Source organism: Penicillium canescens (assembly GCF_028828765.1).
Source record: "Penicillium canescens strain IBT 15451 chromosome Unknown utg000004l_segment0_segment0, whole genome shotgun sequence".
Lineage (NCBI taxonomy): Eukaryota > Fungi > Ascomycota > Eurotiomycetes > Eurotiales > Aspergillaceae > Penicillium > Penicillium canescens.
The window spans coordinates 2,367,276-2,379,248 of record NW_026703966.1 but is presented as its reverse complement, the minus strand read 5'-3'; the positions used below and the strand labels follow the sequence as shown (position 1 = coordinate 2,379,248).

The 11,973-nt window shown below is 49.6% G+C and overlaps 3 protein-coding genes across 3 annotated transcripts; 2 read left to right on the top strand and 1 right to left on the bottom strand.

Annotated features, from left to right (window-relative positions):
• Window positions 1-1,132: 1,132 nt before the first annotated feature.
• N7446_006260 (3' exoribonuclease family protein) lies at window positions 1,133-2,138 on the top strand (the record flags this gene model as incomplete). The annotated part of the gene is made up of 2 exons (XM_058515008.1): window positions 1,133-1,268; window positions 1,321-2,138. 2 exons carry the CDS (start codon window positions 1,133-1,135, stop codon window positions 2,136-2,138), a joined length of 954 nt encoding a protein of 317 aa, XP_058372186.1.
• Window positions 2,139-5,602: 3,464 nt separating this feature from the next.
• Window positions 5,603-7,744, top strand: N7446_006259 (uncharacterized protein; the record flags this gene model as incomplete). The annotated part of the gene is made up of 1 exon (XM_058515007.1): window positions 5,603-7,744. The coding sequence occupies one exon, from the start codon at window positions 5,603-5,605 to the stop codon at window positions 7,742-7,744; it is 2,142 nt and encodes a 713-aa protein (XP_058372185.1).
• A 1,822-nt stretch (window positions 7,745-9,566) lies between these two features.
• On the bottom strand, window positions 9,567-11,842 carry N7446_006258 (proline--tRNA ligase). The gene is made up of 4 exons (XM_058515006.1): window positions 11,410-11,842; window positions 11,179-11,348; window positions 10,934-11,128; window positions 9,567-10,874 (listed from the first exon to the last, which is right to left on the bottom strand). The coding sequence occupies exons 1-4, from the start codon at window positions 11,770-11,772 to the stop codon at window positions 9,809-9,811; spliced, it is 1,794 nt and encodes a 597-aa protein (XP_058372184.1). The 5' UTR covers window positions 11,773-11,842; the 3' UTR covers window positions 9,567-9,808.
• Window positions 11,843-11,973: the final 131 nt, after the last annotated feature.

Genomic DNA, 11,973 nt, shown 5'->3' with positions numbered 1-11,973 from the left:
GCCGGTTAACTCATCCCATCCCCTGTTGGCCCCTCGCACCAAACAGTCGCCCAAGACGGACAAGCTGCCCAACACGAGGGAACCAACACAAGTCGGGTTGCAGTACCATGCCGCTGGCAAGACAACAGAGTGAAGAATATATTCAGTCGACGACTTAATCCAAAGTTCTCCAAGTGTCCACAACCTTCCTCCCTTTCACATCCGAAGACATAAAAGGTCCAGTATAAGGGAGTTGGAAGACAATAGATCGACGACTGTATTGATCAACTGCTGTACGGCTTGGGTGCAATCCAAGAGGCGGCTCTCACAAGGAGATCATTGAATGGATTGACTAGGTGTCATCATAAAAGGTGCGGGTAGTGTGCAGTGGAAGAGCGATGATACCGTACCTTTGACTTCATGAGAAGGTAGGTGATGCACAATGCAAGCTACGTGACTAGACTTTTGACTTGTCAGTACTCTTGTCAAGACAGCAAGGCTGAAAGGCAACAATGAGGAAGGCTCAAGAAGGGTCAGGAGTTTTTGGTAAGAATTTTGTTATCTTCAAAAATTTTGCAGAAGCAGAACTGAAAATGGTTTTTCATCACTTGAGGGAGTTGGAAAAAGGGAAAAAAAAAAAAAAGGCTCTTACCTTGTTAGTGAAAATTTTCGCGGAGCTTCCCCGGACACTTGACAGCGACAACTGAGGATTCTGAATCTGCCTGAAGCTATTGTCAGTCCCTGATGCAGAAACAAAAGTAAATAATGATAACAATAGAAAGTTGTTGTCTTTAGTCAGATGGTAGTGCATGTTGTTCTTGGCCCATTTTTCGTCGCCGAACAGGAGGTTGGATCTCTCTCGTCATATAGACAGTGCAGGTGGGGGGTTACAATGGTACTCACGTTTAGTGTTAGTGAAGCATGAAGATCCAAGCATCAATGAAGATGCTGCTCAATTCCCTCGACATTTGAAGGGCTCTGATAAACGGAGGTGTGTGAAAGGAATGAAAAGAGAGAAGAGCAGAAAAGTCAAGAAAAACCATAGACGCTAGGCGGTGGGGCCGACAAACCATGCAAACCCCAAGATTTCCGTTTCTGGGACTTCAACCACCGCGACTCTCGACAGCTTTAGCATTGCGCCAATTCACGTAAAATGGCTGACAGACGACGTATCAATGGCCCACCTGGTGGCACAAGACCTCCGGTCTTTGCCTCTGTTCTGCAATCCTCAACTGGTGCCGCAGACCGTGCCCGGCGCCAGCGCCAGCCCGCCGAACTACGGAAAATCTGTATGAGCACCTTGAGAAGCTTCCGCTTGATCGCAGCTAACCTCGAACGCAGTCTTGAAAACGGGACTGATCCCAACCGCCTCGGGATCTTCGTACCTTGAATTTGAACCATCCGCCTCCCTCGCCGCCGCTCGCTCCAATCCCAAATCTCTGATCCCACCTTCCTCAGCACTCAAGCTGGCGTGCACGGTCCACGGACCAAAGCCACTCCCCCGTTCTGCTGCATTCTCCTCCAACCTCGTTCTCACAACACACGTAAAGTACGCGCCTTTCGCCGCCCGCAAGAGGAAAGGGCATATTCGCGATGCCAGCGAGCGTGATCTAGGCGTACATCTAGAGACTGCCATTCGCGGCGCAATCATTGCTGAGCGGTGGCCCAAGAGTGGACTAGATATCACTATCACTGTCATCGAGGCAGAAGATGACCGCTGGTGGGGCGATGCTCCCAATTCGCACGACGCCTCGTGGGGAATGATGAATGTTCTCGCTGGGTGTATCACAGCTGCTTCTGCTGCTATTGCGGATGCTCACATTGACTGCCTTGACCTTGTTTCAGGCGGTGTGGCTGCTTTGGTGGCGGATGACTCGAGCCCATCTTCAACGGGAGCTCCACGGCTCATGCTTGACATGGATCCCGCGGAGCATCGTTCGATTGTGTCTGCTTGTGTGGTGGCATATATGCCTGCGCGTGATGAAATCACAGAGCTCTGGCTCAAGGGAGATAGCTCAAGAGCTGCTCTCGAGAAGGATGATGAGCGGACAGGCCATGAAGCTTTGGTGGATGGTGCTGTTGATGCGGCTCGTGGAGCCAATACTGTTCTAGCTGAGGCTGTGAGGGAATCCATTGAGAGGTCTATTGCTCAAGTCTAGGATAGAAACATCACATAACGAATGAATGAAGTTTACAGGTACCCAGTACATGTGCCAGGAAGTTACCTACTCTGTCTATTCAAGAAAGATATTCAACAATGGAAGACGCCATGATATTTCTAAATGGCGAGGACGTTGTTTAAGAAAGCTCGCATGATACACCTGTACTCATCCAAGCTCAAGCCTTGAAATGTGATCATTCCACCATTTTGAAAGGGGGGTAATATAGCTTTGCTTGTGTAGCCAATGTCTTCGGTGCCTCATAATTGCAAGATCATATCGATGGCGTATCTGTTGTCCTGAATCACATCCTCATAGTGTCGCATTCTGAAACGCTGAGATAACATCTTGAAGCACATAGAAAGAGTGTCACTGGCCACAGGAGAGGACCATCAAAAACGCCGCAGAAAATCCCGCGTCCATTTACTTGAGGACAATCTCTACCTCCTCTCTACTCTTCTCACTATTGGCCTCGTCGCCCTAGGTTAATTCGGCCTCGTCTTCCCCACGGCAGCGTCGTTAGTCTCCTTAATCATCTTCTCCCTTAGACGGTAGTAATGGCTTCGAGCCGCGGAGGTAGTGGTTCCCGTAGCCCTACCGTCGGCCATAAAGTTGAGCTTAAGAAACGATTAGTAAACATGGTTTATAATATACCAACGTGGGATCAGGAGTAGCTCGATCTTGGAAATTTCGACGATCTTCTAGCGGAATAGCACGGTGTCCTCCATAAGGGCTGCCTTGCCGCCACGACTAGGGGCCTTAGTGCTGTCCTTCTAACCCTTAGAGAAAGTGTACTCCGCCTTTGGAGCCAGTGTAGGTAGTCTGGTTGGTATGGGTTGGTTGCGTGTTGTGGTTTTAAATGAAAGCTTGAAAGTGAAGAGCAGTGCTTGAATTTTCACCGAAGGAAATGCAGAACGGAGGAGTTCGTTCATTTTATTGACTCCTTCGGGGTCGTGCCTGCATAGAACAGGGCTCCTTTCCTGAGTCTCGGGACTAGGGTTGATGTTCATTGCGGTATACCATGACAAGAGACATGTGTGAATACTATGTTCACAGCTAGGAGCCTAACATAGGGCTATCTAGTAAGTAAGTGACACTCTATGGCTAGTTTTGTTGCTCAATCTAGGCTCAAATTGGCGATCACTTCGTTGCTCGCATGGTAGCATTTTAAGCAGGAGCATAATACGTCTATAGAGCGTAAACTGGCTAGCACATCCTAGGACAAAGCAAAAATATATAGGGTTTATATAACCTCTTGTTCAAGATGACTTACTTCAACTTTCGAGACCATGATGTATAATTAAAAGAAGAATATAGCGTTGTCGGGGGCGAGAGATCAATTTTGATAGAAGTTGGTTTCAAGGTTAAATGTTTGACAAAGTATTTTGAACAAAAAAGACGGGTACATTAAAAGATTGAACGATAGAAGTCGTCCGTGATATCCGACAAAATCTGCGTCGAAGGGTTCTAGTTCCCATATATCAAAGGACAATTCAAGTATATTTCCAGCATCTCAGAACGCAGTCGCACACACTACTGCTATCAAGTTGTCATATAGATAACTGCAGTCATGTTAAGAATATCACATGGTAAAGCTAGAAGGCTGTTACACAAGAAAATCATTCGCAGGCTTAAACAACAAACGATTTTGTTCATTAAATGTAGACTGATCAAAACAAAGCGTCCGGCGTGTTGGTGGGTAGAACCAGATGATGAATAACGAGTAGCAATTCAATGCGTACTCTTCGAGCTAAATTTATCGTACTCTATGTACATGTAGCATTGCTAGTGGCATATTACTGTAGAGTGTAATAGGTTATAGTAAAGTACGTAAGGTTTTACTAGCTGTTAGTCTAGATCCTATTTTTGTGTCTCTTCATTTCCCCCTGGGCTATTTTAGTACATGCGGTACTATATCTTGTACTGACGTTAACTTATAGAAAGGAATGAATAGTTGCGCATTAGTCAGTTCAAACATTTATCAGATTCCTCGTAGAGAAAAAAGAACCCAAGCAAGTGCATGTCGAACAAAAAAGGGGTTGGTTAAAGTTGACATTCCCGGACGGTTAAATGCCAATAATCGGCGGTGTCAAAATGTGATGACGATCGGACCCATTTATCGAAATCGAAATCGGAATCGGAATCGATCGATCTAAAGAAGCGAAGGGCAAGAGTTCGTGTAAAGAACACATTGTTGCATCTTCATTGTGAGATTAAAGAACTATAAACATGTAACGTGAATCCACATACATGTACCTGCATCGCACCTCAGGTCTCACTACAACCAAGGATCCGAGCGGATCATTTGCATAGACTTACGACTAGTGTTTCAACTTGCCCCTGAGAGTTGGCCAGTTTGCCATTTTGCGGAGTTGAACTTGGGATCCCCAAAATTGGCTTTTGTCGCTTTCTGCGTTCCTGCTTCTCTGCTTTTCTTTGTCTCTCGCTGACCCCTGTCACGCTTGCAGGGTCTAGTCAAGGCTACTAGATATATTGCTTTTTGTGAACTCCGGGCATCCGACGTTCCAAAATTGGTACTTGGTTCGCGGTTCCCCCAGCACGAGACGGCTCGATTTTGTGTCGATCACCTCGTCACACCAATGACGACTCGTGCGGAAATTGGGGGCTCCATCGCATGCCACAATTCAAGCACCAACCCACTTTTGTTGTGCTCGTCGGCATTTGAAATTTATCACTGGCTCGCTAATTGGGCTACTGCCAGGAAATTTACAACTGCTGCCTCCAATGAAATGAATTTGGCGATGTTGGCGTTCTCGCCTGTCAACAAAACTCCCATGTGGACCCCTATCTCGGATGGGGCCCGACTCTGTTAAGCTCCCAGCCTATTATGCAGCCTGAATGTGCTGTTCCAGAGGCAAAATATCTGCTAGCTGCATGCTTGACCCCATTCGAATGCAGGCCCTGCGTGCACGAGACCGTTACTCGTAGTCGTGAAGACTCGAGTACATGTACTCGGGCCTCGAGCTGTGATCCCCAGGGCAAGATATGAACAAAGGGAGAGACACGATGGGGTATTCTTAAACTTTTAGCGTGCGAACCGTCCGCCTCATCAGCCACAGGCTCCGCTGTGATCATGGAGACCGGGTCAGTTTCCCCTGATCCAGGCACAGAAAGGTGTTGGATCTGCACGCCATCTACTGGACCAGGAAGTGACTCCCTTGGCTCTTGTTGACTTTTCTGTTCTTCTTTCCCCAACTCCTTTCCACTATGAAATGTATACTTGAGCCGTGTGACGGTCTTCCATTCTTTAAGTGATGCCATGACATCAAATTGTCCCATTCTTTATGACGACCAGGTCTCTTTACTCCACTGATTGTCAGCTTGACATATTTCCTTCTTTTTCTCCCAACGTCACCGCAGTGGCCCCTCTATACTGAGCACCGCCGCGTTCCGTTCTCCGATTGCGCGCAGGTTTTGCGCTTGAGCACATTCGAAGCTTCAAGATGGGTGCCTTGAAGAGACTTTTCCAGGCGGAAAAGAACCCGTCTCGACCGGTGACTAGTCTTGGATTCGAAGGCTGTCGGGTGGGGGACCCTTACTTTCACATGACGGTTGACTCGCCTGCGCGAAGTCATTTTGGGGATTTCCCGTCAAGCGCTTCGCAGTCACTAGATGTGGCTCATCATTTCGATCAGATTGAGAAACAATTCGAAGATCTGCATGATTCCCTCCAGCGGCCCACATCTTCTCAATCGGAAATGCCGCCTTCGGGTGCCACTGATTTCGCAGCCTCCAAACCTCAGAATGGCCGGCATATCGACTTGATGGATGCTATATGTTCCACAGAACGCCCTCAGACGATCAAACCAGAGCCTGTCTCTCAACCTGCCAGCCCGTACAATGAAGATGTCGCGGAACGGAACATGACTAGGTTCCTCCGGATCCAATACAGAAATGGACTTGCAAGCTCGCGGGTTCTTGCTGCACTGTACCAAGAGGATGTAGCAGACCGGAACATTGCGAAATATAGTAAAGATTCTCGCACCTCGTCAAATCTGAGCTCTCGGTCATCTCCAGCCGCCCCTGGAAGAGTCCGCATCCCAGAAAGCGTACGGCGCAAAGCCAGGAAGCGTGACCCTGGCAAGCCCACATGGGCATCAGCAGAGAACCTACGGACGGAAAAGTCCTCTCGGGACGATGGCTCTGGCACTTCGTCCCAACGATCATCCAACCAACACCTTCGACACCAAAGATCGGCACCTAGTCTGTCAGCGGACGAAGGCTTTGTGCCGCAAGAGGAAGCACCACCGAGCCCTGTTCAGCGCTTGGGTATTCCCCCTGCCTATAAGCTGGGCAAGAGATGGAGTAATACACCCCTCCCGGACAGCCCAACAATTCCCATCCCTATGGGCGATAGCGAAGGCGCCGCCGAGGCTCCGTCGGTGCCGCGATCACCTGCTACAATTAATCGCAGCTCATCTTCAACATCAAGGTCACATTCTCCGGGACCCCCACCAGCGCCAGGCTCCAAGAAGAACGTTCGAGATCTCTCAATCAACACTAAATTGGCTTCTAACGGACGATCAAAGATCACACACCGTGCCATTCAGCCGCCAACCCCATCAACCGGCAGTATGAAGCGGGCTCCCAGCATCGCGGAAGTCATGAACAGCCCCTTGCCCGTTCCAAGTCCAGCCAGTCCCCCTAAACAGTCGCCGCGCTTCAAAGCCTCGGAAATGATGGACTTGTTCAGCAAATCCTTCACATCCATCCCAGGCACCCACCCGACATACGAGACTCTGCAAGATGCCATCGTCCGCGAGATCAACTCCCACGAGGCATTCCGGCGTGTCCCCGTGCCAGCCCCAGGACCCCCATTCACACCCACGCCAGACAATGACAGGTTCGCCGGCTCCAATCCCGAGCCTGGCCTCCTCAGTCGGAATGCCTCAGCAAAGGGGCGGCTAGCAAACAAGGGCTCATTCAGGAAACACAAGCGCAACTCCGAATCCCGCCGCAGCATCTCATCCAGCGTCGGTTACGACAGAATCCGACGAAAGGTCGTCGGCTCCCCAGGCCGCCGTCGTCACACCGACGCCCCTCCCCCAAGCCCGGGCTTCCTGGCTGATATCCAGCCCAAAGAACAAATCGCCCCACGACTCATTGCCGGCGAACCAATAACCTACCTGGATGTCCTACGTGCAAGCAACGAACTCCCCACCTCAGCCCCCAACACCAAGATTCCTGCTGCCTCTCGCAAGCGCGGCCGCTCAGAATCCGCTGGCACTCTCGCTACTATGGTTCGTGCTGCTCCAGATATGCCCTCCACCCCAGGCACAGTTTACTGTATGCAAGCACACTCGACTCCGTCAGCTAGTGACTCGCAGGAAGACAGTGATGATGACGATATCATCCACCTCCCTAGTGTGAACATGCCTCCCCCTCGCGTGCAGGTCGAAGGCGTGGACGAAAACAATGTTCGATATGTGATCGACGCTGCCTCCTCTGATGAGGCCCTGAAGCTCATGCACTGGCCGCAGCGTACTGGGCGGGGTGTTAACTCCAATGCCTATGAGAACAGTCTCTCGCCGTTGTCTCCTGCACGGTTGCAGCTTCGCGGCTCTCGCTCTGTTGAGACCTACTAGCTATACTAGAGTTGTTCTCCTCTGGCGCGTTTCTAATGTACGGGAAATATTTGCTTTCTCCGCATGATAATGATGCTTTCATGACTTGCGCTTTTTCTCTATCTCTCTATACAAAAGCCTTTCAGTCTTTTTGAGTCTTTCTCCGACACACTGGGATACCAAGCCGCTATTCTCATATCCGTTTTCATCATTCCTTCTCTTTACATTCCATTTTGGTCTTGTATTTCCTGTCTACAATACCCTCTCTCTACATTCATCCAAGTCGGTCTCTCCCATCGCTGTACCTTTCTTTCGCTCTACTACGGACCTTGCCTGTCCTCCTCCATGGGAAAACTCTAATTTCTTTTTTTTTTATCTCAATACTGATTGCATAGTCTGGCCGGAGTTTTATCATACTGTTCCTTCTTACTACAAATCTGTATTATAGCCAACAAAGCGTTTGTTTTTATTCAATATTTTCTCTATGTATATTTCGTCTATTGGAAGATATCTATAAAAACTTCTATCAGCTAACTTTAACTTTCAATGCTTTGTTATTCTGTGTACTGTATTGCTATCACGTGATATCCTAACCCCTAAGACGACCTTTAGCTGCTACAGATCCCCCTTGGTCTAGTCCTTAGCTCACCACATAAGACTGGACCTATGTTTGTGCTACTGGTTTGCCTCTTTCTCATAAATAGGTGCTCTATTCTTCATTGTCATATTTATCCCAGACGTTGACTGCTCACTTCCAAAAAGAGCTTTTCCCTTCGGGTTTGAGGGCTTTCGGGAATCTCCAAATGTATTCTCATTCACCCCTACTATAGTCAGTTCATGAAACAAGTCCTTTATGGTTAGAGTGCTGACAAGCTGAAGCATATATTTCACTGAGCGCGCCAGATGTCTAGGATATGGGCATGGTATATTTGGAGAAAAGACACACATCTCAAACTTCGGTGACCCTGAGGGTATATTACACTATAAGAGGGACAAATGAATCATCATTGATCGGGAGCGTGGGTCACACATCAAATATCTCAAGCATCACGCAGTCCGCAAGATTGTTGCGGTATATGCGGGACGCCAATAGGTGGTTTATGAAACGACTACAAGCCACTAGACGCCAACTGAACTAATGAGGGTACACTTCCTCGCCATAGACGACCCGGAAATGTAAGTCTTTTCCTTCGATCCTCGAAACTTAAGGATGACGGCTTACTCAATCCGCGAGTTTACGGCCAGAGGGCTACTCACCGACTCTAAGCCTCACTTGGGTTAAATAATTAGTACACACAGGTACTTTTTGTCTTCAACACCTGTCTTCACGTGAAAACTGTACTAACGTGTTCAAAGAATTCTTCACACTCTCAGCCAATCAACGAATGATAAATCTGCCTATTGAGGCCCGCCGCATAGCAAGCACTGTTACTCGACGACTCAGTTTCGATGCTAGCATCGTGACCCGAAGCCACAGCGACGACAACCTGCTCAATCTGCCCCGGTTTCTTTTTGGGCAGAAGTGACGATAAGATCATACCTGGAGGTATTGGGACAAGTAGTGTAAGGATTTGGTACGTGACGCTATGCATGGGTTCAGAATAGCAAGACTTTCTCCGCGGTTAATGTTTCCTTCGTGGCAATAGGGAAAATATAGTCCACGGGGATGAAATCAGGTTACTAGTCCATTATCAGAAGTCTTTCCTATGAGCTTCCATTTTTTAAGTTCAGAAATATGTCCGCTGAACATATCAGGTGCTTTTGACGGCAGAGAGACAAGACTAAGTCCTGCTTTACTGATCTACTGAAGCTATTACTACCCCAGGATTGAATGAACTTGCAGCTTAGGTTAAAAAAAGGATCGTTTCTTCTCATATTCTCATTTCAACTACATGGCGCAACGCCTCCATAAGTCCCCATAACTGTATAACACAAAGGGGAAAGGTATCATTTGAATATTCCACATCACCACAGCCTTATGCAACCAGCTTTTGTCCTTTCGTCGACTCCCCAATTGCACAAAAAACTCGACATCATTTGGAGACAGGTAAATGCAGACGATGGCAAGATGATAGATCAGCCGGCTTAGTAGGAACGACCGAACATGCACCACTTCTCGGCAAAGCGGCTGCAGTGGGGGTTCAGGCAGCGAGTAACACCGGCCTCGATACCCTCGGGCTGCTCGAAGGGAATGCACAGCGACTTAGCGCCCATGCTGGGGGCCTTGGCGTCCTCGGCCACGCCAGAGTCTTCCTCAGCCTTACGGGCAGACATGTCCTTGATCTGGTCCTCGCACTCCTCAACCAAACAGAAGGGAATAACGCAGATGTTCTTGTCGTTGAGAGCGGGAGTGAAATCGTCCCAGTTGGTGATCTGCTTGCGGTGGGTCTTGTACTCGTTGTCGGCCCGGGTGTAGAGATCTTTCTGGATGGTCTCCAGCAGCTCGGGAACAGCGGTTGACAGCTCGGGAATAGGGATGGTGGTCTTGCCATCCTTGCCCATGTCACGGCGGGCAGCGGTGACGAAGTGACCAGCGGACTCGCCGGGGCCGAACTCAAGGCGCAGGGGCACTCCGCGCATCTCCCACTGGTTGAACTTCCAGCCGGGGGAGTAGCTGCGCAGGTCGCTCTCAGCCCGAACACCGGCAGCAACGAGGACAGTGACGAGGCCGTTGACCTCGGCCATCAGCTTCTCGCGCTCCTCTTCGGAGTGCTTGGCAGTGATGCCGACGGGGACAATGATTACCTGGGTCTCGGCCACACGAGGAGGGAGAACCAGACCCTTGTCGTCACCGTGGACCATAACCATGACACCAAGTGTACGGGTCGACAGACCCCAGGAGTTTTGCCAGACGAGGAGAGGATCCTTCTTCTCACCTTCCTTTGCAGAGGGATCCTCAACAGTGATACCGAACATCTTACTGAAGTTCTGGCCTAAACCATGGGATGTGCCACCCTGGATACCACGTCCAGTGGCAGGGATGTAACCTTCGACGGTGGTAGTGTAGAGACCACCGGCGAACTTTTCCTTCTCGGTCTTCTGGCCCTTAATAACGGGAACAGCGAGGAGCTCCTCATAAATCTTGGCGTACCATTCGAGAATTATGAGAACTTCTTCGCGGGCAGCAGCTTCTGTAAGGTGTGCGGTGTGACTAGTGGAATCAGAATTAGCATGTTTTCTACAGTAAGGGGAAAAGTACAAGAGCAGTACCCTTCTTGCCACAAGAACTCTCTCGTACGGAGGAAAGGCTGGGGGTTCTTGAATTCCCAGCGGACGACTGAGTTCCACTGGTTGAGACGCAGGGGAAGATCACGGTGGCTGCGAATCCACTTTGCGTAGTATGGGTACATAACGGTCTCTGAAGTAGGGCGGATGGCGATCTTCTTCTCGAGAGGGGTGGAGCCACTGATATGGTATGTTAGTGTATACAATAACCGTGGTTCAAGTGATCTTACGCGTGCGTAACCCAGGCGACTTCAGCGGCGAATCCCTCAATGTGGTCCTTTTCACGTTGCAGGACATCCTCCGATACGAACAGAGGGAATGAGCAGTTCTTGACACCAATGCTCTTGATCTTCTTGTTGAACCAGTTCTGAATCTCCTCCCAGATGAAGTACGAAGTGGGCTATACAGTGTATATAGATTAGCGCCATTGTCTCTCTATCTTGGCCAATTTCACAGCTTACCTTGAGAATGTAGCATCCAGAGACATCGTAGAAGTCCAGCATCTGACTCTTCACTACCGTCTGCTGGTACCACTCGGGGAACTCAGTGTCCTTCTTCGCATCAATTCCGATCAGAGGGGGACCCTCGGCCTTCTTCTTGGGAGCCTTCTTGGCCTCGGGCTTAGGTGCCTTTTCTCCCTTGTTGGCACCGGCCTTCTTTTCAGCCTTCTCGGCCTTGAGCTTGGCAGCCTTCGCGGCCTTCTTAGCGGCATTCTTCGACTCGCCCGTCTGGTTATCAGCGGGGTTCGCGGTGCGGTCAGGCAGGGCTTGAGGGGTAGCAGCACCCTCAGCGGCGGGGGCGTCGGTGGGATTCTGGCTAGCCATAGTAAAAGAGAGGAAACGACTGTCTGACTAGACAAAGAGAGCAAGGCCTTAACCAGGAGTAAGTTGCGGGGGAAGCGAAGTCGGGTGTGACTCCTCTCAAAGTGGGATGCGATATCGAAAATTGGCTCACCGCCCTGGCAGAACTTTTAGTGCCCACAGCACCCCCCCGAAGCCAGACAGCTCTGCCATCGCACTCGAATA

Coding starts and splice junctions, on each gene's coding strand:
- N7446_006258 (XM_058515006.1), bottom strand. CDS start 11,772: ATGGCTAGCCAGAATCCCACCGACGCCCCCGCCGCTGAGGGTGCTGCT. Junction 11,349..11,409: donor CTGGATGCTACATTCTCAAG/GTAAGCTGTGAA, acceptor TACACTGTATAG/CCCACTTCGTACTTCATCTG. Junction 10,875..10,933: donor GAGTTCTTGTGGCAAGAAGG/GTACTGCTCTTG, acceptor TGATTCCACTAG/TCACACCGCACACCTTACAG.